The sequence below is a fragment of the Oryzias latipes genome, chromosome 12 (genome assembly GCF_002234675.1).
Source record: "Oryzias latipes chromosome 12, ASM223467v1".
Classification (NCBI taxonomy): domain Eukaryota; kingdom Metazoa; phylum Chordata; class Actinopteri; order Beloniformes; family Adrianichthyidae; genus Oryzias; species Oryzias latipes.
Genome location: NC_019870.2, coordinates 23520807 through 23546972, shown reverse-complemented (window position 1 = coordinate 23546972; position 26166 = coordinate 23520807). Strand labels below are relative to the sequence as shown.

General features: G+C 39.8%; 1 protein-coding gene across 2 annotated transcripts in view; it reads left to right on the top strand.

The window, feature by feature from the left end:
- Window positions 1-26166, top strand: part of LOC101154965 (leucine-rich repeat transmembrane neuronal protein 4-like) — a 130285-nt gene that overhangs the window by 47587 nt on the left and 56532 nt on the right. The window contains exon 2 of one of the 2 annotated variants that reach the window (XR_002291376.2): window positions 13934-15629. Coding sequence is in view for 1 of the 2 variants with exons in the window: in XM_011482003.3 (XP_011480305.1) it covers window positions 13934-15564 (1631 nt within the window). In the remaining variant the exon portion in view is untranslated. The remainder of the gene's footprint in view (window positions 1-13933; window positions 15630-26166) is intronic. The other variant, XM_011482003.3, reaches the window with a different exon arrangement.

The window sequence follows — 26166 nt, the reverse complement described above, 5'->3', positions numbered from 1 at the left end:
AATATTGGCATGTTGTGCAATTCATCCTCATAAATAATATAGTTAACAGAACGAAATAATGTACAAAACTGATATTCTCGTCAATGTGTCCGTCTGGCGGAGCAGACATAGGTGCGGACGGACGGAAAGGCGTAATTGTCCACTGGGGAAAGTTGTCTTCATATTAAAACATTTCTTCATAAGCTATGGAATTATGGTATTCATGCATATGCCTTAACTTTAGTTTGTTTTATTTTTGATAAAACAATGTAAGGCGTATGTCTCAACCATTCAGAAAGCAACAAGAAATTACATTTGCGCGGAACAATTTCCCATTTCCACGTCGATCATTACCGACATCTGTAGCTTGTCAGATGTAATTAAATGGATGGAAATAAAATGCCCCATCACAATGCGTAATGATGCACAATGGCTGATCTTGCGCTCTTAGAAGATGTGGCAAATGGAGGAATTCGGAGTGAACTCATCTTTAGACAGCAAGAAGACTTGCTGGCAAACGAGGACGAGTGGCTTATGAGCCGGTACCGACTTCCTAGAGCCGTCCTGTTTTGGGCACGGCGTCACAGAGGAGCACTCGGACGAACCACGCGTGTCACCCGCTGCATTTGGCGCCCCGGTGCCCCCCCCCCCCCCCCCCCATGGAGCGCTAGACGTTTTTTATGCCTCGACTTTGATGTCCGACCATTTCTTTTTTATTACGGCCACGGTCCGAGGTTGTGAGGCTACAGCATGACGGTGTCTGCCGTTTGCCACTCACGTGCTATAGTAATGGCCACACTGTGCCCTCCAAACAACATTCTTCTCCTCTTTTCCACCTCGCCAACGATAACTTATACTTCACATTGAGTGAAGTTGCATTTTTTTAACTTCCTCTCGGTGTTTGCCATGGTTTCCCAATCAATGAATATTCATTTGTGGGCATTTCAGGGACTATTTAGGGGCAACTATGGGCGTGTCATGAAGCCGCAAAAGCTGCGCTGCATTTAGAATTGGTTGTGATTTATTAAGGGAAAGATGCGTAGGATGTGCATGCGCACGGTTTTATAAATCCGAATATTTCTGTGCGTACGCACGTCCTATGTTTCATCTGTACGCCACTTCTGACGCAAATCCTACGCAAAGTTTTATAAATGAGGCCCCTGGACAACCCAAAAACCAGCAGCACCCGCACAAGTCACCCCTTGTACGCATGCATGTGCCGAAGGCATCATTAAGTCCAAAATATTGTGATGTTGCTTCTTCCAAGACACACCGTCTGCCCAACTCAAGATTTTCTGACATAGGTTCAGGATTGTGATCCACAAGAATCTTGTCAAACTGAAATGAAACAGCTTCAGTGATGGCTTTCAGAAACACATTTAGCAACACAACACACTGTTTCCCATTGTAAGACCAACATCTAGAACTGCAAGATTTTTTGTTAAAGAACCCGGAAAATATTGATAGCCCTTAAAATCTATGTATAGGATTACATGAAATATTGCATTAGTCAAATAGTGTTTGTGCATTTTAAAGTGTTTACATGTTTAAATAAAAGAACACAGAAAAAAATCAGTTGGCAAACTGTTGGATAACTGGAAGTGTAGGAGAGCGAGAGGCGTTTTGAAAATCCCCAGAGATTATACTTGTATTTATTGTAGTGAAGCTTTTGAAGCCTGGCAAGAGCTGAGCAGATGCAGCTTATGCAACAGCAGCAGCAGGCGATGGTGGGATAGAAACCTCCACCTAAATAAACACTTTTTTTGGAGGACAATATAGAAAGAAGCAAACAGCCAAGAGTTTATTGTGGCACATGGACACTTTCTCATTGAGTTCCACCTCAAAGATGTACTAGATGTAGCTAAATGCTATAGGACTTAAAAATACCTTTTGTCCTACACCTTCCATTTAAACTTCTTTAAGTTCCACTCTGATCATCGTTTAATTGACATGCTCTTCTGCTAACTAACACCTCCCAACACCTCCAACCTGACATTACCGAACAGCAAAAATGGAATATCAGAGCCAGATTCCAGCTCAGACAAGGAAAACAAAGACGGACATGGATGTATTTGTCTGCAAGTAGATGTTCCAGAATGGATCGGAACAAGGAGCTTTTGGCTTCCCAGCATATTTTCGACATCACAAATATGATCTTTTTCCAATGGCTTTTTTTTGTCGGCTTCTGATTCACAACAATTTAAATATAGAAATACCCAGTAATGCAATTTTAAGCTTTCTTTATATATGCCCCCATCATCAGAAAAATGCCACAAGAACATTTTAAACACCCCATTTTCATCTGAGTGGGTCTTTAAAGTTCCCTTATGACAATTTTCTTTTTTTATATAAAAACCTTACCAGTGGTGTTTTATTTATGGTTAAGAAGTTTTTAAGGAAAATTCCACAATCTAAATGTCTTAAAAAGCCATTCTTCATGTCTATCTGAAGCCACTGTTTCCAAACTCTCCTTTCAATGGCCGTGGCTGTTGGTGCTAAGTAGCCCGCCCTTGATCCCCCATTTTTGCAATCTCTGTCTTGCATGAGTGAAGAGCTTGACACAAGTGCGGGCACAAATCACACCGACTGACAGTCTCTATTCTCAAAAGTTTAACTTTAGCGATGAAAAAATTGTGAAAAGTGACATGTTTTTTTGTTCCAAATAGACACTTTTCGAACAATGTGTAGAATGGAAAAAACAAATGTTATACCAGACCCTGCTGTGTAATAAAATTACACACAATTTTTTTTGATAAACCCATACATAGCTTGCTGCTATGTAGCCTAAACTATAATTGAATTACATTATAGTTTAGGCTACATAGCAGCAAGCAGCACTGGCTGTGGCGTAGAACAGATTTGATGCTTGCACGTGCAGATTGTTGAACTCACTTCTACAGCAAGAATTGGAAAAAGAAAATAAAAGGCATTGAAAATTCTGACTTTAATCTCGAAATTCTGAAATTAAAGTCATAATTGTTTTTTCCTTTTATTTTCTTTTTCCATGGCCCTAATCCTCTTCTGTAAGTACTGGATGAGTTCTTGCCACTGTAAAACACAAAGACCACATGTAGGCGAATAAAGTGGATTTAACTTAAAAAACAAGTTGAAAGCTTAATGTAAATAGTGTTACATTAACTGACAGAAACTCCTAAAAAGCTTATCATTTAAGTCAGGGTTGCCAAACAAGTTTGACACAAAGAGCCAAAATGTTCAACTGTGAGAGTCAAAAAGCCACACTGACCTGCCAATAATAATAATAAGCTTAGAATTCTTGGTGCTCAAAGTTCTTCCAATGTGTCCATTATGTAAGGGTTAATGGCCGACGAAGTGTGCGGTTACTACTTTTTAACGCACGGCGTGGAAGCCTGAACCATCCGACGCGAAGCGTTAAAAAGTAGTAACCGCACACTTCGAAGGCCATTAACCCGCTTATACCATGGTCACTTACAAAAGCAATACATATTAACCAGGTTTTAGTCCTTAATTCTTGTTTTTTTTTTCGATTTGTATCACTTTTCTCATAAACAGCGTACTATATGTTACGTGATGCGGCGCATCGTCCGCGTCGCGCAGCACCACCGCTGCAGTTAAGATTAGGCGATATATATATGCTGATCGTCCCGATGGGTTGAATAAAGCATCAATTCAGAGGGAAAGTTAATCGCTTACCGCTTGTTTTTGCCCCGATGATGAAGCAAAAGGTTGTTTTACAGAAGCCGGCGCAGTGATACAAATCATTTAAGCTAGCCGACCGGAACTTCTTTTTTCACCGTGCGGTTATCAGGTTTTAACGCATACCCAGCAGCCAATCAGAATCGAGTATTCAACCGGACCATGGTATAATCATTCATATTTGGTGAAAGTAACTGGTGATGTAGCCTCAGCTGCCCTGGGACAGACTGACAGAGGCGTAGCTGCCAGTTCGCGCCTACGGCCCCTGGGCCCCTCTGACCATCACCGGGACATTCATATACATTCACACACCAGTGGAGCTGCACTGGAGGCAGGAAGGGGTGAAGTGTCTTGCCCAAGGTCACAACGACAGCTGGCTGGATGGAGCGGGGATCAACCTTTTGATCATTGGACAACCCGCTCTACCGCCTGAGCCACTGCCGCCAAGACGCACACACACAAACATGCAATTAAAGCAATATTATTTCCCATAACACACTCCTCTCCTTACAAAACAACAGCAAGTATTGCACTTGTGTTTATTTCAAGGAAAGTGTCCACCCTCAATACACAAATAAAATGTAGCTTAGCCAGAGTTAACAGCATTAACCCTGGAGATACCCCCTCCACACACACTCTCTCTCTCTCACTGTCTAGTTCTCTGCCTCTCTCTGACACACACAACTACTCAGTGACGTGCAGTGAGGTTGATTGCTGGCACATGGATGCCACTGACTCCTCTGAAGTCCGATTTACAATTGTAAAAACTGAATATTTCACCATTGATCCAACAGTAAATAACTGGTAGTTCTTTGTATCTCAACATTCATCTTTCAATGACAATTACACCAACAAATACACAAACATCTGGATAGAACATCCTTCTGGTGTCTAAATAATTCATATTTACAAGAAAGACATTAAATACATTACATTTCAAATGCTTGAATAGAGCTGTGACGGTGTGGGATTTTTGATCACAGCAGTGTTGCGGTAACTTTGCACACGTAACTTTGCGCTGCACAAAATACAGTAGTTCTCAAACAAAACATGTAGTGATATTCATCGAAATCTAACAGTGCGCGTTCATGTTTGGTGTAAAGGAGTGAAGGAGAACAGGAATAAATGCCCCCCTAACTCAAAATCCTCCGCCGAGCAGCCGTGTCGCGCACTCAAGAACACACGCAGCTTGTCATGGAAATGAATACAATGGAAATGAATATGTAGAACGCAGTAAATTTGTCATATTTCCTTGCGAGACGGAAAGTTCTGTTGTAGAATGAGGATGTGTGTGTGATGCTGAAACCGTGCGCGTGTGTGTGTGCAAAAAGAGGGAGCGCGTGCAGCGTAGAGGGAGTGAGTGCCGCGCGCCGGCAAGGGGTGAGAGGCGCGGCGCAGGGAGTGAAGGAGAACAGTAATAAAAGGTTTCCCCCAGAAACCCTTGAAGTCTGAACAGAAAAAGTAAATTATCAGCTAAGATGAGTCTGTTTAATGTGTTTATTATAGTTCCAATCACGCACCATATGCAGAACTTTAAAAAAAAAAGTTCAGTGATGCTGTGATGAGGTCATCACCGCGGTGATGGGGTTATCGTCACACCCCTATATGTGAAGCATAAATTTAATTTTGACCTTCAGTAAAAATGTGTTACTTTTCTAACTTCTTTTTCTTTTTTTTAAAAAACCTCATAATTGACTATTTGCATTAAAAACTGATAATTGATGGGATATTAAAATATTGCTCCAGACACTATGTGCATCATTTATATAGGCCAAGAGCCGCATTCTTATAGGCCAAGAGCCGCATGTTTGCCACAACTGATTTAAGTAATGCATGTCTCCTTATATGGACTGGTTGTATGTGCATCTCTGCATCGGATACATATGTTGCCTGTAAGTTTCCTCATGTTAAACACAGAAGGGGGCTCATGCGGGGAAGCCAGCCCTCAGTCTCAGCTGTGAAGAGAATATCCTCTGGGGAGGTAGATGCCTTCCGGTCTTAAAGAAAATCAACTGCAGACTTGTCATTTATAATTTATGCTAACCTAAGACTTCAAGGTGTTTTTTTTTTCACAATTCTTATATGCCACAAATACATTAACCGAAATGTTAAGAATGCAGAACGGGGGTTTTCCAAGGCACTAGGCTTGTGTTTTTAAAGAGAAATATGATTTAGAATTTTGACTCTGTGCCATTTTATATAACGTTAAATTTGAAGCTTAAAATAATAAAAAGTACATTTGGATGCATTTGTGTATTTATTGGAGGGATTTCTCTTCAATCTCATGGCAGGAAACCCTTGGACTTATCTCGTGTATTTGCATCCTTACTCAGAAAAGGCTTGAGGGCAAATTTTCCTGCTTCACTCACAAACTTATGCTTCTAGTCGGTTTACTTCTTGTTTTTTTCCTGTCTTCACATTCACCCACTTGATATGACTAACAGATTTCAGCTAACCTAATGTTATCTGATGTGGAGTCTCTACTTGACTTGATTCACAGCTTGACTGCTTTAACGTGTGTGAGTCTATGCTGAACATGAAAACGTGAGGAGCAAAATTATTAGTTATCTGCGTAAAACCGCCCTTATATGTCCACACACTGTTAGATGTTAAACCTTTTTTTTTGCAATATCTGTACTGGGTTACTTGTTTTCGAAATGCAACATTTCTAATATGTAAAGTTCTAAGTATGGGTGAGAAACCGGTGAATTAGTGAAGGAAAAAACATATTGTACATATATAATGACATGTAGTCTCTTTTTGGCTCCTTATTAAAATTACTCCTCTTTAATTTTTGTCTAGTTTGCATTCTACAAACTCCTAAAAGTCTGCATTCATTTGAAGCCTGGTACTCTGCCCAACCCTGAAGTTCGGCCTTTGCCTGGAAGAGGGTTTTGGGTTTTAATGTCCTGACTTCCACTGATGCAAACTGTCTTTTAATGCTTGCCTGTCTCTGTACTGCCTGCCGCACAGCTGCATTTATCTCTATTATTATTTCTGTTTTAATGTGCATTTTGGCTTCAATCTGACACCACAGGAAAATGCAGTCATCCTCGTGGGAGGTCTCAGACTGATGCATACTTTTAGATTTAGTGTAAGCCAAAACAGTTGTAGACATCCCATAGAGGCAGTATATTTCATAGGGTTTTACAATTTATATAAATCCAATTTAACACATATTATCTCCCAGGTCTGTCAGATTGAGATATCTGGCTCTGGAGAAACAGTGCAGGTAAAGGAAAGCCTTTAAGTTAAAATGAAAGCTCTAATTTCAGTGTACTGGTTGAACCTGGATAAATGTTAGGATGGCTAAGTGTCCCATGCCATATGGAATCAGATACTCCGTGAACAGGAAGTTAATGCATTAAAAGCTAATGGGAAAATAATCCCTTCTCCACATGTGGCATTGCAAAAATGTAAAAATTATTCCATTCACGTCTCTGGAATGTGCCCCTGCCTCTGACAAACGTGGTCCCTAGGGATTAATTTTGGGACACAGCAACACATTTTCACTGGGGCATAATTGCTGCTACTTAATTGCTTTGTTGAAGATTGAATTCAATTAAAAATACTTTATTAATCCCTGAGGGGAAATTAGAATTAGATGTGAAAAAAGCAGAAGAGGGTCACTCTACCATCAACCCTGGCAATACCATCTCCAGCCTAGAGTATACCCCGCCCAGCACAAAACACTCTGTTGGTGTGTTTTAAGTCAGGGAGGGGGCCACACAGCTCTCTAGTGAATCACGATGAGCAGAATCTGAAGCAAGAATTTCACAGAAAACCTAATTTTTTTCTGTGATAAAAAAAAACACTTCTATGTTGTGCTGATATAAATGTAAGAGCTTGGTTTGACTGTTGGCTTCATTCATTCACAGACTCTACTGAGAGTACAGCACTCAGACAACAGAGATGAGTCAGAAAACTAAATCATAAATGTGTTCCATGTAGTGTTGCTGTTCTCAGAACGCCATAAGAATAGGTTGTGTGCATTACCAAAGCACTCAAAGGGCATGAAACACGCGTAACACATCTGGAATTAGGAATGAGGGTTTGATTGATAAACGGAAAATAGGCAAAACCTACTTTTTGAGCTTTTAAGTGTATTATAATGTGTATTTTTAAGTGTATTATAATGCACTTAGCAAATCATGCATTTCTGAGTATTCCTCTAAAAAACCTGAGCTCTAAGCACCAGCCCCTCTCAATTCACGCAAAACTACCGGGTTCTCACATTGTGACGTAGATACCTAGGGAGGAACAGCCCCCTTCCAGGAAGAGTTTGCACTGCCAGCACCGCCCCCAGGCTAACACACACTCACTTTCTCCGTGGAGCTAGCGGTGTTTGGCAAAAAAGCTTGAATTTAATATGAACAGTATGCACGCCAAGATCGACTTATAAATATACCTTTCACACAGTACGCCATTCGTGCAATAACCGTACGTGATTATTGTGCTGTTTATATACAATTTATTAGTGATTCGGGCATCAATTATGTGATTTTAACCTGATATGTGGACCATATACGCAATGTTAAAATTGGACATATGTGGACATTCATGGGACAGTTGGGAAAGCCACAAACTTGCGTATGCATCTCACAAAAATAACACACAACTTTGTAAGATTTACAGAATAGTTTTGTATAAATGAAAAAAAATTAAATACGCATAACCTGCGTAATTTTCAGCCCGCCAAAAAATTTGAACAGCTTTAAATTAAATTCATGTAAAGACCCGTCAGTCTAAACCTTTGATGGACATCTGCGTACATCGACAAATGATGAAAGCAAGAAATAATAATAAATGATGTACAACCCTTCAGGCGCATGTGACTAAGGCTTAAGCAGCGGAGACATTAAAGTTATGCACTCTTCATTTTTCTGCTGTTTTTGTTGTTTTAAAGAAGGAAAGGCCTATAATTTGGTGCTACATTTACATTTTTGCAAATGCGGCCATTTTATTATTATTTCCAGCATATAATGATTTAAATTCCCAAGTAATGACCACTAAGGTTTAACGTTATGTTTATGACTCCCATTGAACATCTGTAGAAGGAGCTGAAACATGCCATTTGGAGAAGACACCCATCAAACCTGAGACAACAGGAGCAGTTTGCTCATGAGGAGTGGGCCAAAATACCTGTGGACGGGTGCAGAAGACTCATTGACAAATACAGAAACCATTTAATTGCAGTAATTGCATTAAAAGGTTGTGCAACAAAATATTAAGTTATGGGTACCATCATTTTTGTCCAGCCCTATGTCATTATTTTTTTTTAAATAGTTCTGTTAATCAACAACTCAAAAGTAATGGCTGATTTGGATTATTTAATGTTTAATAAATTTTAATTTATTGTTACTTTTGAACGTTTAAAGTAATTTCAGTGAGCATTGTGGGCTTTCTTTTCTTTAATGTTACTTACTACAGTTGAGGTTCAAGAACTGAACATTTCTCCAAAAGGTCAGATGGGAAGTCCTCTTGGAGCAAATATTAGAGAATGTTTACAGATAAATAAAAAAATTCCTCTGAAGACCTCTAATTGTATACTGGAGGACAGAATAAATATGGCACCACAGCAAAGCTGCCAGGAAAGGGCAGGAAGTCTAGTAATCAGTAAATCAACAGAGGCTAAAGCTTTGAAGGAGCCACAGAAAAGATTTCTGCTATTCCCTCCACAAAGATAAATCTTTCCAGGGACACAATTTTTCAAGACATTATTCTTAAAAATAATGCTATGTATTAATGCAATCTGTGTAGCCCCCATGATCCCACGTCTGTTTAGATGTGCAGCACAGCTACACCTCCTATGTGAGGTTTTTCTTTTGCCCATTAGCCTAGGCTACAGCAGGAGATGAGATAATGAGCATGCTGAGGTTTGCAGGCAGTGACAGCTGCTAAAGTTGGAGCATTTGGCTCATTTGAACAGGTGAGGTGCAAAGTGCTGCGGGTAATGCAATCAATGCAGATGTGAGGTCAGAGCATCACAAATAATTACATACTTTTAGTTCAACCAGAGCCAAATTAATACAACAAAAGTCGCATTTAATCAGACATTTGATTACTATTAGGTCTTTTTGAAAATAATGCATCATAAAAAAGAAAATTGAAAAGAATAACAGTATTGTCATTCTCCCTGCTTTAAAGTGTCCTATCATTATACCTTCACTGTGAGGAGTAGAAGTGAACATTTTTTATTGTTATCGATGTTTGCACTGCAGCCCAAAATTGCGAATCACATCAATAAATCAGTCAGCGCACAAGCATATTAACGTTTAGAACTACAATTAAAAAGTTAACAGATAAAAAAAATTCCAAAAAACAAAACACAATTCCAAAAATCATGAAAAGACAACATTTCCTTTTGATTCCTGGAAATGACTTTGACACTTTGACATTGCTGATTGGATGATGATGTTTGTCCATCATTTCAGCTGAAAGTTATTATGCATAAAGTGATACTGGATATGCTCCATATTAATCATAAAACTATAATTAGTATGCAGACATAAAGAGATTTGAAAAAACTCAAATCATCAAAACTCAAATTGTCCTGTTCATCTTGGACTTTTTTTTTCAACATTTTTGATTGTATTTTGTTTCATTTTTTAAATCACTTTTCTTGTTTCTGTAAATTTGTTTTAATTTCTAAAATGTAATGTTATTTGTTTTTATTTGTTTTGCCTTTTTAATTGCTGTGAGCATGTTTTTGCATTTTTTCCGGTTCCGGGTGACAGCGCGGCTCACCGCGGCTACACAACTATCTTCAAGTGACTTAAAAGTTGATTTTACTCCAAAGCAAGAGAGCTGACCATGGCCCCTAAGAAAAAACATGACTACGATGACCTTGAGTAATTCATCTTTGTCATGTGCTTTATTGATACTTCAGGATCCTTAATTCTGTCTGATAAAAGCTTGGAACCGGATAATGATAAATCATGTAATAAAAAGGTTACGGTATAATGGGGTGGGATTATATAAATTCGCTTCCTTCCCCTCCCTTTCAAGCAATATTTATTAATATGTCTAATTATCCTAAATTTGATTTCTTATTTGATCGCTTGAAATAAACCATTTCAAATCAAATCAAAAATCAAATTGATTGATCTTTTGGTGTGAAGTACACTACTTGGCCACTGTACGTTTTAGATCAAAAGCTGTTTACTATTTAACATGTGAGCACTGCACTGCCCTCTGTATTAAAAAACATTGCTTTTCATTGTTGTAATTGGAGCCCAAGTGTTTTGTCTTGCGGCAGCTGGAACAGCTGCTTGTACGTGTGCACATGCTCTCTCGGAGCTTATTTTATTTCTCAGTTGATGGACAACTTTAAGCAGGGTAAACAACTTCTGTCAAGAGAAAAAAGAAAGGATGGCGCTCCGATTCACTCTTTTTTTCCTAGGATGAAGATCAATAGATCTATAAGCTGGATAGAAGGCTTGTTTAAAAATGACTCCACTTTGAGGGTTTTTTTTTTTCAGCCCGCTGTGCTCACAGAGGTGGTTCTTTCTTGCTTTTAATCAATATCAACATTATGAGGGTGGTTGGTCTGTTTATTTCAGCTGGCTGGATATCTCACCAAGAGGAAATATGTAATTACTTTTTTTGCTGTCCTATGAAATATAAATATAAGAAATAAGTCAAAAATCCTAACTACATTGGCAGATTTTCTTTAAATAAGCAAAGAAAAGAAATCTGCTAATGGGGGAAGAAAATTGTATTACCAAGAATTTCTATTTTAAAGGGCCTGTCATGCAAAATAAAGGTTTTGAGTCTGTTAGTTCCTTATAAAAACAACAACCCTAAAGCGGTATTTTGATCTATTCAGTCATCTCTGAGTATCCCTCTAAAAACCTGCACACTGAGCACCAGCCCCTCCCAATCCACGAAGACGAGTGGGTGCTCACATTGTGAAGTCACAAAGTGAGGGACAGCCCCTTCAGGAAGTGTCTGCGCAGCAAGGACCGCCCCCAGGCTAACAGACACACCCAATTTCTCCACGGAGCGAACGGTGTTTGACAAAAACAACTTTCTTTTATATGAACAATATGCACATCCATCTTTGCAGAAGTTTGGATGTTGATGGTTTTTGTGGGCGAAGCGCAGTCACACTGCCAGCGCCGACTTTAGGTTGATATCATGAATTAAGCGGCATCCACACGGAGAGAAAGGCGGAGCCTCAGAGATCGAATTGTCTTACTTCCAGGTTGGAAAACGAGCAGAGAAAATAACTCGCATTTCACCAAAAAATCGTTCTTTAGTTTGCTAAAAGTCGTATATTGTGATATGGATACAGTTTACTCTGATTGAGAAAAGCATGATATAGGCTTTTTAAGAAAAAAATTAGTCACAAAGACATGTTTTCCCAAACTTTGATTATTTTACCATTGAAAAATGTCTTGAGAAGATTATCAAGATTGGTAAGGCATTTTTTTTAAACAAAGCTCTTTGACTTTCTTAAGATTCAGTCTTTGCAGTGTAAAATGAATTATTTACGCCATGGATTTAGATGTCTGTTTTTTTATTTATCATAAAGCTGCACAAAGTATGGGAGTCACTTTATCTAAATAAAGTTTGATTCATTGATTGTATAATGCCCAAACTGTATAAAGCTCCTGTTTTTCTTTCAAACTTTTTGCAATCTTGCAGGGCTGGTTTTGTGTGACATTGTGTTCATTTCTTCTGTTCTCTTTCATAAGGTCAGACTTCAGGGAGGAAGAGAAATGTTGAGCTCTCTTGTTGTTTATCTCCAAATCGTTTTCTGGGGGGCTGAGGTTGTGATTTTCCATGGTAAACCATTCATCCGTCACTAAAAACTCATGAGGCAACAGGGCTAACCACCAAGCCACCATGCAGGCCTCCATGAATATCACTTAAGAAAATCTACTGTTTTTACACTCCTACACAACAACAGATGGCTCAGTGGCAAAGCATCTGCTGTGTTTATTAAAAAAATATCTCACCTTGACTTTTTTTATTTTCAGAAAGACATCTTAGCTGGCTATAACTGACCTCAGTATAACCACTGATCCTTCTTCCTCCCAGGAAAACATTAGGATTTCTTCTTGTGACCTTGTGTGGTTTGTGCAGACAGCATGACACAGAAAATACCTCCAGAAAGAAACCAAGAAGTCGATAAACCTGTTACTGATCTCGGCACATGCTACCATACACGCTATTTTCTACTTACCTGTTTTCCCCTGTACCCAGTCATGTGGGCATCCATGGGAGCATGCTGATACTGATATCAACTTTGTCCAGTGTTATTTACAGTTGGCCAATAGAAGCTGACCAGTGCCCAGCAGTGTTTTGGTCACATGACCAACTTCCTTATAGATTTATTTGAAACTGAGTTCATTTTATAAAGCTTTCTCTTCTAATAAATCATATTGTAATATTAATTATTGTGATGGAAATGTTTTTGATGAAAGAAAAATGTGTTATTGTAAACCTTGATTGGTTGGCCAAAATTGGTTAATTGAATGTGCACCCAGTGGGAGGGGCTTATTGTTTAACCCATTAGAATCAATGGTGAAATTAGTGAAAACTTCTGAAATGTGTTATATGGTTCACTTGTTCTGTGGTATATTTCATAAAATGTTCTATTTAAAGACCCACCCTAATAAAAATTGTGTTTTTACATTTGTTTTTGACATGTTCTTGTGTCCTTTTTTCTAATGATGGAGGATATATATAAAGAAAATTAAGATTAAAACTTTATTTCTGAGTATTCACTCAGGGGTGAATTTTTAATGAACTCCTGCTGCTCTGCATAAACTATGTATGTCCTACAAAACAACAGGTTTTTGGGCTAAAAAAATCACGATGAAAAGACCACTGGGAACGCTTTGAAAATAGATCAAAAAACGATTTAAGTGGGACTTGGAGAAACAGGTTTGGATTTGGATTGGTTTGGATTCCTGTGGATTAAAAAAGCAATGATGTGGCTTTTCTTGTTTGTTTTTTTCTTTCTTTCCAGAGGAGGAAATACTTCAGTTGTTTTCTGTTTTGTGGGTTATATTTAAAGAAAGCAAAGCCTTCGCCAACATTGGCTACAACTACAGCAAAAGACCAAAAGTTTTTACTTGCTGAAGAAAACTGCCCAGCAAAAATGCACGTTTCAAATATGAACAATGTCAAATTTTACTAAATGTACCTCTATTTTAGTAGTTTTGTGGAATTTATCAAACTCACCATACATTGATTTAAATCAAAGACTGAATGGAAAGTAATGACATGCAACTTGATAGTCACCCTGTCCATTTTTCTGCCTTTACAGGTGCACTTTTGTGTGATGGACGACTGAGGCACATCCTCTTCCCTCTGCTCCTCCTCCTGCGAGCTCCGCTGTTGTTCAGCTTCGGGGAGCGCACCTGCCCCAACAGCTGTCGCTGCGAGGGAAAAACTGTCCATTGTGACTCTTCTGGATTTTTAGAAGTGCCAGAAAACATCTCGGTGGGCTGCCAGGGCCTTTCTCTGCGCTACAATGAACTTCACACCCTGCTACCCTATCAGTTTGCTCACCTCAGCCAGATTCTTTGGATTTACCTCGACCACAATCAGATTTCAGCTATTGACAGCAGAGCATTTCAAGGGGTTAGGAGGTTGAAAGAGCTAATACTCAGCTCTAACAGGATCACATCCCTACACAATTCAACATTTCATGGCATCCCCAATCTTCGCAGTCTGGACTTGTCATTTAATAAGCTTGAAATCCTGCAACCTGGTCAATTTCATGGTTTACGTAAACTGCAAAACCTTCACCTGCGCTCCAATGGTCTCTCTAATATCCCGATTCGAGTTTTTCTGGAGTGTCGAAGTTTAGAGTTCCTAGATTTGGGCTACAATCGGATCAAGGCTCTTACCCGCACCACTTTTTTGGGGTTACAGAGGCTGATGGAGTTGCATCTGGAGCACAACCAGTTCACAAGGATCAACTTTTTTTTGTTTCCCCGCTTAGCCAATCTCAGGTCACTCTACCTGCAGTGGAATCGCATTAGAGTGGTCAATCAGGGCCTTCCTTGGATTTGGTATACCCTGCAAAAACTGGACCTATCTGGAAATGAAATTCAGACCCTGGACCCAGCTGTGTTCCACTGTTTGCCCAACCTTCAAGTCCTGAACTTGGAATCCAACAAACTGTCCAATGTGTCGCAGGAGGCTGTGTCAGCGTGGATCTCACTCACCTCCATAAGCTTAGCTGGCAACATGTGGGATTGTGGAACTGGCATTTGCCCAATTGTAGCTTGGCTGAGAAATTTCCGGGGCAGTAAAGACACTACAATGATATGCAGCAGCCCCAAGTATATGCAGGGAGAAAAAATCATGGAAGTCACACGGAACCATGCCATTTGTGAGGAAACTGATTATGTTTTGACGGAAACACCTTTACCTACACTGGAGCTAACTTCTGAGGGCACTGCTGAACCAACCTTTGCCCCCACTACCAGCTCTCCACCAATGCCACCAACCAACACTTTGGGCCCCCTCTCTCCTTTCAGACCTCGACCTATTCCTCACCCTACCTTTCCTGGGCATATGAGCAAAAATCCCAGAGACTCACCAGTGCGCACTCGACCTACTCACAGACCCCCCCCAGTGATCGAGCATATGACTCTGCACAAAGTAGTGGTGGGTAGTGTGGCCCTCTTCTTCACCATGTCCCTAATCTTGACAATAATTTATGTACTGTGGCGGCGCTACCCAGGTGCAACTAGGTTGCTCCAGCAGCGATCCATGGTGGGACGAAAGCGCCGCAAAAAGAGTCCGGAACCAGAACAAAACCTCAGCTCCCAGCTTCAAGAGTATTACATGAGCTACAACCCCGCTGCCACCCCAGAAGCATTGGAGGTGCTAGGCAACGGCACTGGTTCCTGCACCTGCACAATTTCTGGCTCCAGGGAGTGTGAGGTATGATCCCCCGCATCAGCCTAAAAATAAAAACTCTAAATCAAATTACAAGGCTCATCAGAGAGGTAAATACATTTATCATGTATGCCCCCTTAAAAAGACACTTTTAACCTACGTTAACCTGTGCACCCTTGACTCTTTCTTTACGCCCCAATCTGAATGGTTAGATGTTTCCAATTATTCCAGATATCACACTGTAGCTGAACAACTGTGTTTACATTTGGTCCAGTACAGAAATGAACATTTAGCATGAAACTAGACAATGTCATGATAGTGACTACATTTACATGCTATCAAATATTCCAGTCCTATCCCATATAACCTTACAGAAAAGATAAAGCACAGTCATGTCAATGCACTTATTTAATCATGTTATTTGGAATGAAGTCATATTTCAGATAGCCACACAAAGAAACATAAAGAATGCTGATTTTATTTGAAACATTCTTGCTCTGCACATTACTTGCAGTCAAAAGCAGAGGATCTGCAGGCTAATAGGCTTAATGGTTCCACTTGCTGACTAACTAAAAACATGCTTTCAACTTAGAAAATAAAAAACATCATGCAGACAATTCTTTGTATAATCTCAGGAGTGGTTATTTTCTGTGGGTAGATAGGAGTTGTTGATGGAAAATGACCCTGACATTATGGGACTGTGTATTATTTCAATTTCTGCGGAACTTGTAAATAAAGAAACTCTGTTACTGTGACAAATAAAAAAGCATTATTTTGAACTATACGTTATCTAGAATATGATTTATTTATTTTTTTTAGAATATAGTAGGCATGTAAACGTAGTCAGTGGCAGAAATTAAAACGTGAGTTTTCTGAACTTATTTATAAAGCTTTTATTTGAAAAGGATTTTAATGAATGAATAATTGGAAACTCTAACTAATATGTTGACCCCCCCCCCCACTACTTTGTTGACCCTCCACTTTAAATCAGCATTCTTTTCTTTTTGGCTTGTGTGTTGCTTGTGTGTATGTAAAAAGACGTATTACCTAGTGAATTACTGATTGTTTTTTAAAAAACTGTAACAATTTTTTGCAGTACGAATGTTGAATGTAGTAAACCCTTGTTTTTCGCGGGGGTTACGTTTCAAAAAGAAGGCAAAATCCGTGAAGTAGAAACCTTAATTGTTTTTACAATTATTACACAATTAAATACTCTATTATACATTGAAAAGAAAGAACAAACCATTTACAGGCTCAAGCATTTGTTTCACAAATCAAAGTACTTTAGAAACGTTTTTTTTTCAACAAATAACTTCTGTACTGTACTGTCAAATATCATTTAAATCAATGTGAACAGAAGGCTTCAAACTGCGGAGATTAGCCCCGCCCACCGCGACCCGAGTAATTGGATTAAACGGGAGAAAATTTCAAATGATTACGAAAAAATTACAAAGTACAGTCGGACAAATAGTGACTCAGGTGTGTTTCACTGCACTACAGACTGAACCGCTGCATCCTGACTCCACTCTGCAGTGTTTTCTTCTTATAAAGCCCGCGGTGCAGCTGTGTTTGTTCGGGAGAAGAACATAGTGATAGGCAGTTGTTGTCGCTATTTTTTTATGGGTTTAAGAGAAACTCGAAATTGTTAGAGAATTTGCACGTATGTAATTTAAATTTGACAAGCTGTTTTACGTACGTGTGCATATTAAACTGCAACGTTATTGACGCACAGGTAGAGAAGAAGCGGAGTGACTTTTTAGCCAATCAGAATGCAGAACACAATGCAAATCCGTGAAGTAGCGAAACCGTGAAAAGTAAACCGCGTTATAGCGAGGGATCACTGTATGCCAAAAAAGCCAGAATATGTTAAAGGAAGTAACTTCATCATAGTGTGGAATCATAGTTAGAATAGTTGGAATAATGTTTTGCTTTAATCTTGAGTTTTAAGACTTAAGAAGTGTGAAACATTTGAGTTTCTTTATTTATTACAGGTGACCTGATTGTTATGTTTGTGCACAATAACTTGCCTTTCGCTGATCCTCAAAGTTTGAGGAAGCCTTATGGTAATCTGCAGAGCGAAAAGGCAATTTAGTAATTGCATAGCTTTTAATTTGGCTTAAATTTAAATCTCTTTGCTGTAATAAAAGAGTATTTTTCTAAGGCAGGGTTATTGCAGTCAACCTCTGAAAAACACGTTTGATCTCTGTTTGCAAATACAGCCTTAAAGCGCTTGAAATATTCATCAGTGAGCCCTAAAGTGTATCAATCACGTTTTTGATAAAATGGCAAGAAAAAAAGAAACTTTGACATAACTTGTTTTAATAGTATTGGCATCCGTTTTAGCTAAAAAGACCAAATAAAACTAAAATATTAGAGCCTAAGGCTTTATCCAGCTCTTCTCTGAGTACCTGGTATTTCTCCAGTTTCTCTTGTTCCTTTTTCTTTCCCTTCTTTATCCACCACTACAATGTCTGGTTGGTTCACCATTACCATCCTATCAGTTTGGATCTGGAAGTCCCACAGAATCTTTGCTCTCATTCTCATTCTACACACAAGTTCCTGTATATTATTCCAGCCACTTGGTTGTTGGCGCTACATGTATGCTTTCCCTGGCAGTATCTTACACGCTGCTGGATTGTTTCAAGCGCCTCTTTGCACAGCCTACACCTTAGGTCTTGTCTGGTGTGGTAGATCTGAGCCTCTATCGCTCTGGTGCTCAGGGCTTGTTCCTGAGGTGCCAGGATGAGTGCTTCAGTGCTGTCCTGTAGGCCAGCCCTTTTTAGCCATTGGTAGGACTTCTAGGACTCCTTGGTATCAGCCACTTCAGTTATGGTCTGGTGGTACATCCCGTGCAGGGGTTTGTCCTCCCATGAGGATCTGTCCTCCAACACTGCATCCTCTGCCCTCCATTGCCTGAGACATTCACTGAGCACACTGTCAGTTGGAGCCTTGAGCTTGATGTTTTCATGCATCTTGGATGTTTCATCTTGGACAGTAGCATCCACGCTCACTGGTCCTCAGCTTCCTGCCTTGTGGCTAGCGTACAGTCTCAGGATGATGGATTTGTGATGAAACCCTCCACTTAAGGTGAGGAGCTTTCGTGTCTTAACATCCGTGGATAACTGGCAGTGCATAACTGTTTATTGGGAAGTGGCTTCCCATTGGCTTCAAGGGGGGTTTTCCACAGCTTCATCGAGTTTCCGATAAAGACTCTTGGAGTTCTTTAGATTTTGTAGAGCCAAGCATTCAGTGATCCACGTGTGTGGCATTGAGTCATAGGCTTTCTTGTAATCAATCCAAGCTGTGCCCAGGTTAGTGTGCCGTGACCTGCAAGCTTGAGTTTTGCTCCTCTAGAATCTCTACCTAAGTGCCCTTATGTGACTTCCTCATGTATTGATCAATATGTCTATTTATCTTGGCTGCAATGATGGCTGACAGGAGCTTCCATGTTGTGGAGAGAAAGATTATTGGTCGATGGTTGGATGGTACTGCACCCTTTGAGGGATCTTTCTGGATCAGGATCGTTCGCCCTTCCGTTAGCTATTAGGGGTGAGTCACATCTCTTAGCAGCTGGTTCAATTGTGCTGCCAGGCGCTCATGGAGTTCAGTAAGTTTCTTTTGCCAGTAGGCAGGTATAATGTCAGGGCCTGGTGCTGTCCAGTTCTTTATACCTGAGACTCTTTCTTCAATATCTGCCATTGTGATGGTTACTGGATTTCTTTTCCGGGAGGGTGCTATGTTCATTTCTCAGAGAGACCAGCCATTGAACATTGCTGTTATGTGCTGCTTCTTTCTACTATATACTTTCCCCGTACTGTTCAGTTTTCAGCCTTGGTGGGTCTGCTCTGCTCTTTTGATCCTGTCACTGAGCGTACACTTTCACAGGTTAAGTTGCGAACAGCCTGTTCATCCGTCTGGCCTTATTGTGTCTTGTGTACCTCTTTAGGCGGCTGCTCAGGTCCAGGAGCTTTTGTTTGGCAGTTTCCATTGCTTCAAGCATGGGAATCTGGCTGTATGTCTGAGGTACTTGCCTTTTCATTGTACCTCTTTGGGCCTCTGTCAACGGACTCACATCCCTCCGAGCTGCCTTGATTTTAGCCTCCAACTGTTGCTTCCACGGTGGGTATTGTTTTCTCCCATGGTTGCTCTAATGGCCAAGCATCTCAAGGATCATTGCTGCTGAAGAGTAAACCAGTTCATTGGTTTCTGTGATTGTTGAGGTAGGGATTTCCCTCAATGCTTCATTCAGAGTTTCCAGGAGGTACATCACTTTACCGCTGTAGATAGTGTCGGAGTTTTCTGGTATTCATTCTAGACATGATCTTGCCTTTCAGGTATAGCCTCCTCTCTAACCTGGTGTTCTGGGTCTCCTGCGGTGTTGCAATTGTGTTGTACCGCTTCACTTTCAAGTTGTGATAGGAGTTGCCGTTTGTGGATGTTAGTGCATTGCAAGAAAAAGAAAAAAAAGAACATTGAGCTGCTAGTTGCTTGGCAGCTAGCCTTGATTGTGGGTTTCAAAGCATCCATTCACTACACATTCTCAGAATGTAACCTCTCTGAGTAGGGTTACTTGAGTAGCAGCATTCCAACAGAACCGTATTTACACATCTAGTCCATTTCCGTCTTGTTCCAGTAGCTTACTTTCCATCAGGATGCTTTGGTTTCCCAGCACCTCAAGCAGACCTTGTTTGCCAGGCAACGTCTGAGCCGGCATGACATGTGTTTCATTGTCATGGGTTATGAGGTAGGTGGATAAAGGTGGAAAGATTTCATGTAATCCATGGACACCAGTGAGGTTCCAAAATCATTGAAGAAAAAAGGTTCAGCGCACTGTCTAGTGGGTCTAGGTGAGCCAACTTCCAATGTTAAAGTGCCTAGGATAGCACAAGGGTTAAGGTTCTTGCCCAAGGGCCTTTATTAGATTATGTTAATAGCTGATCATTGTTATTGTAATTACCTCATTAATAGTTTATTCCGCCCCTGGGAATCGAACCCTGGTTTCCTGTGGGCCAGTTCTTACTAACTGAGCTATCCAGCTGTCTATATAAAGATTATTTTTTGCATGAATAAAAAAAAGAGTCTATACCATTGAATGTATATGAGAACTAAACTGAGTTACCTATTTCCCCTCCTGTTCTAAACATGAGGTACTTGCTGGTCCCAAACAGTTAAAATCCCATAGACTTATATTGAGAAATAAACAGCTACCGCCTTTTTTAAACATGTTCCTGATAATCCTAACCTTTTTTCATATTTTTTTCTGTAGGTCAAGTTATTCAAGTTAATAAGAGTATCAATGAATGCATATAGTCTTCCTTCACACATTGATGGCATTAGATTGACAGATTATCTTGAGCCTGCTTTCAGTGTAAGGAGTGTGGCCTTCCAACATGCTCACTCTTAATTGGAGAGAGTGTTTGCCATAGAAATGTAGACTTAGACTGACTTGGACTAATCACTGCTTTCTAAAACTTTCTAGTTACAACATGGCCACAAGTATGTAGCAAAAAAGGGGTCTGAATTGACTTCATCCTGTTGGAGCCGGAAGCATGTCATTTTCAATGGGTGAGGTCACAATCACTTAGTCCAGTTCTCATATACAGTCAATGATCTGTACACAAGAAGAGGAATTTAAATTTGAAATAAGACGATACAATTGTTTTTAATTTACATAAAAACTGCAGAAAAAATACTTCTAAACATGTTTGTCAGTGACTAAATCCAGATTTTTTAAATAAATGTCACTTTAAATAAGATTCAAAGAATTTAATGGAAGGCTAAATGGCTATGTCTGTCAGGCTGACCTTTTCAGTCCTTGTTTCGACTATTTCTCTTTTTCTCTGGTGGCTGTTAAAGCTTGTCTGAACTTTGAATGCAACTAGCTGGTCTTGTTCCACTTGAAAGTAAACTCTTAAGTGATTTAACATTGTAAATGCAAACAAACTGTCCAGCAGCCCACAGAGCAATTAGATGAAAGAGCTGTGCACAACAGATAAAGCAGGAATCACAGTTTGTTCTGTCATAGTGTCATAGTGAAAAGGTGAAAGTACTAGTAGTACGAGCTGATTTTCTTCTTGCAATGGTTTTTTCTTCATGGTCAATGCTTGTTTCAGGCTATTCCACCCACAAACAGGCAGTTGCTGTAACAAGGTGAGGTTTCCAAGCAGTTTGATCTCAGGATTTGAGTGAAACCAAACATAAATCAACGAAGATATAGATTTTTTTGACACTCCCTGCCCATTCAGACTGAGTCCACAGAGTTCACAGTACAGAAAAGGACTTAATTTACTTGGAACTTTCCCCTCAAAAAAATAGTATTTAAATATTTTATAAATAACATTAACGTCTAAAAAAAAAGGAAGCACTTATTGTTTTGGTTTACACAAAACCCATAATTAGAACTGCTGTGCACACTTTTTTATTTTTCATGGACAATTTCTTCATGGATGACAGTTCCTTCTTAAAGAATGTGATTGATGAAGAACTTCTTTTGCGGTTGGATATTGTCATCAAGAACAGTCCACTGACCCTTAGATGAAGGGCCTTTACAGTAAAGCTGCTGTGCATAAACCTCCTCATTAAAAAAAGATGAATGAACATTTGGGAGTTCTCTGCTGCATAAATCATAACACGCCGGCCAACAGTAATGCAACAGAGTGATGCAGTCAGATGAATCACCTGTCACCATATTTTAAGTAGGTGGGTTACTACAAAAAAGCTCCAAACTGTGGACTGGTAATGTTCTTGTGTTGGTGGTACACTTCAGAGCCATCATTCTGGCAGCTTTTATGTAAATCAGTAGAAAATTGTATTAATATAATAATAATTTTCTCTGGTCTTTTAAAAACATTTTTATTCCAATGCAGCTTGACTTTAAAAAGTGACAGTGCTTCCGTTCTTTTGCAGGGTCATTTAAAGATGTGACGAGTTTAAATATGATAGGAATCATTATTTGAAGCAATTTTTTATTTGTGTTGTGAAGAAAAAAAAGAAAGGCTAAACACCTGCAGGACAAAAAAAAACAGTATTGGGCACACCTCATGCAAAGAAACCATGAAGCAGAGACTTCATGGTCTTCATACTAAATTAGTGACCAGAGGCAGTTGATGTTATGCTACGTTCACACCGCCCTCAGAAGCGCACATGCACTCATGTTCACACATCGCTATGCAAGTTTTTTAGCTCTGCGTTCAAAACGTATAGCCATTGACTTAACTTTAGTAGTGACATATGGTTAGCGTTAGTACTGATCATGAAAGAGAAATGAATTATTGCGGTTTGTGCTCTGCTGGAATTTTAGGACACCGAGTCTTTCATGTGTCGGAATAGAGCTGTGAAAGAAAAAGTCTGGAGCAGGATTTATGAGACTTGCATGACTTTGACATTTTGCACCAAACATTTTCCAACTGTTAGTACATGCGCTAGTATGGGGAAGTGACTGTCTCAGCACCACATGCTAAAAGCATGTTCAAGAACACGAGTTCAGCGTATTCCTGAATGCAAATCACATGCCTGGTGTGAACATAACATCAGAGAACTCTGACTCAAGGTGCACTTCCATTGTTCAATTGGGGTTAGAAGACCTAACCACTGCGCAGACTAAAGCCAATTAGAAACCTATTCAACCACGCAGCATTAAGGTCTTTCAAAAGAATACCTGCCTTTGATGTGGCTTTGTCATACATTTCTATATAGGTTTTTATGTTGAAAAAAAAAATACTTTACTAAACTAAAGATTTTTTCGTCAAACAACAAAAAGAGATATCTTTGCTTCACCAAAAAAGAGCCTCATTTGATCCTTTCTGACCGCCGGTTCAATGGAAGCAAATATGGAGTCAGCTCTGTGTAATCAAAGTTAGAATCGATGTGGAGGAGAAAACAAATCCAATCAGTCTCTATTTTGTTGAGTATGTGATACATATGGCAGGTTCTTAAAACATGAGGGCAAGGCTTTTGTGCAGCACAGTTTATCCACCCTACAAAAACAGGACCCTTAAAAAAATGTCTTACCCCATTTGTGGATATTCTTTAAATAAGCCAAAAAATATGTCAATGGGGGTAAGAAACACCCAAAAAATTTTATTTTAAGACAAAAAAATCTAGTCACTAAGACAAATTTTCTCAAAATAAGATTATGTTGATTTTGAGAAACTTACTTGATAAGATTATTTTTCTTATAAGACAAAATAACACTTTTTCTTAAAACAAAGATCTTTTAACTTTATGATTCTGGTTTTGCAAACACGTAAACTCAAAGTGTTTTACAGATAAATAAAAGCAGAAAAAAAAAGATACAATAAAAAAAAAAATTACTATTAGCATTTTATTTTAAACCAAGGTAAGAGGCAAGGGTTCCTATGAAAGACCTTCTAATGCAAAACACTGATCTAAAAGGAATTGTTCTTAGGCTGGGCTTTAACATTGTCTGAGTAGAGGTTGGTCTCACATCACCAAGAACATTGTTCCTGATTGCAGCAGCGTAAAACTAAAACTTTGGTGTGTTCAGCCCTGGCATTACCAGAAAGTTTGTCCTTGAGCTTCTCAGAATCTGAGCTGCTTGATAAAGAACCAACATGCCGGAGAAGTACTTTGGTGCTACACAAGGAGATAATTGAACACAAGCAGAGCTGTTTCCAAGTCAATTTTCTGAGCGACGGGAAGTCAGTGCAAAGACCTGGGGACAGGACCAATGTGGTTGCACTTCCTGGTTGTTGTCTGGACCTGAGCAGCAGCTTTCTGGATGAACTGCAGCTGCCTTCAAATTCAATTCAATTCAATTCAATTCAATTCAATTCAATTTTATTTGTATAGCCCAAAATCACAACAACAGTCGTCTCGATGGGCTTCGAAGTAAAACATGAAATCAAAAGGATCACGAATACAAAGAGTTCAATAGAAAAATACTAAAATGAACTAACAAACTGACTAAGCTATACTGGCATCCCTGCCCTTAGACCCCCCTTCGCGGTAAGGAAAAACTCCCAAAAAAAACGGATTCCGGAAAAAACGAAGAAACCTCAGGGGTGCCCACATGAAGGAGGGATCCTCCCCCAGGACGGACAGGCGATTTACCAGAAATCTTAGAGAAGAATTAACTTATCTAAATCTACAACTACACATATAAAAGTCCAGCAGACGAGCTTCATCCAGCCGTGGTTGTGGGGACAGTCAAAGGCGCGAGTCGAGCCGGAGACAGGAACCACAGCCAGGTGTAGGAGCACGAGCAGAGGCGAGGTACTCGGTCAGGTACAGAGCAGAGACGAGCCAGAGATGAGCCAGAGGCAGGATCCACAGCCAGGTGTAGGAGCAGGAGCAAAGGCGAGGTAAACGGTCAGGAACTGGAGCACGGATAAGCCAACTGGAGTCTGGAAGCACCCCCACTCCCCAGGAGGGGAGAGGAAAAGAGGGACAATACATGAATTATGATCAAGAATAGAGGAGAGGAAGGGTAGAAGTAAAAAAAGGAAAGAGGACAGAACCCCAGTGCACCATAGTTACCCCAGCTTCAACTTCTAGCAGCCTTTTAAAAGAAATAGTTATTATTAAGTTTAATTTAAACAAATTAACATTAAGTTAAATAATCTCTGAATACTAACTAGTCTGACAATAAGCCTGTCCAAAGAGGAATGTTTTCAGTCTAGCTTTGAATGTAGAAACTGAGTCGGCCTCTCTTACATGAGCTGGGAGTTTATTCCATAAGACAGGGGCTTGGTGACTAAAAGCTCTACCTCCAACCGTACTTTTACTAATTCTAGGAACCACAAGCAGTCCTGCATTTTGCGAGCGAAGTGTTCTCATTGGATGGTAAGGGACTATGAGGTCCTTAATATAGGACGGGGCCAATCCATGTAAGGCCTTATAGGTTAACAGGAGGATCTTGAACTTGATTCTGGAATCAACTGGGAGCCAATGGAGCGAAACTAACACAGGAGTGATGTGATCTCTTCTGCTAGTTCCAGCTAACAATCTAGCTGCTGCGTTCTGAACAAGCTGGAGACTTCTTAAGGAACTCTTAGGACACGCTGCTAACAAGGAGTTACAGTAATCCAGCCTCGACGTAACAAATGCATGGATGAGTTTTTCAGCATCACTCTTAGAAAGTATATTTCTGATCTTAGCAATATTCCGCAGGTGAAAAAAGGCAGTTCTGCACGCCTGAGATATGTGAGCCTTAAATGATAAATCCTGGTCAAGTAAAACCCCAAGGTTTCTAACTGTGGAATTGGGGGCTATACTTATGCCATCCAGGGAGACTATCTGAGCAGACAGAGTATCTCTGAGGTTTTTAGGACCAAGTATAATGACCTCAGTTTTTTCTGGGTTCAAGAGGAGGTAATTAATTGTCATCCAGGTCTTGATGTCACTGATGCAGGCGTTCAGTTTCTCTATCTGGTCATTCTGGTCAGGCTTCATGGATAAATACAACTGCGTATCGTCGGCATAACAATGAAAATTAATGCTGTGTTTCCTGATTATGTTTCCTAGGGGTAGCATATAAAGCGTAAACAGGATCGGTCCCAAGACTGAGCCCTGTGGGACTCCATAGTTGACTCGAGTGCACTGAGAGGAATGGCCATTTACATTAACGAACTGATACCTATCGGACAGATAGGATTTAAACCACTGGAGAGCAGATCCTCTGATCCC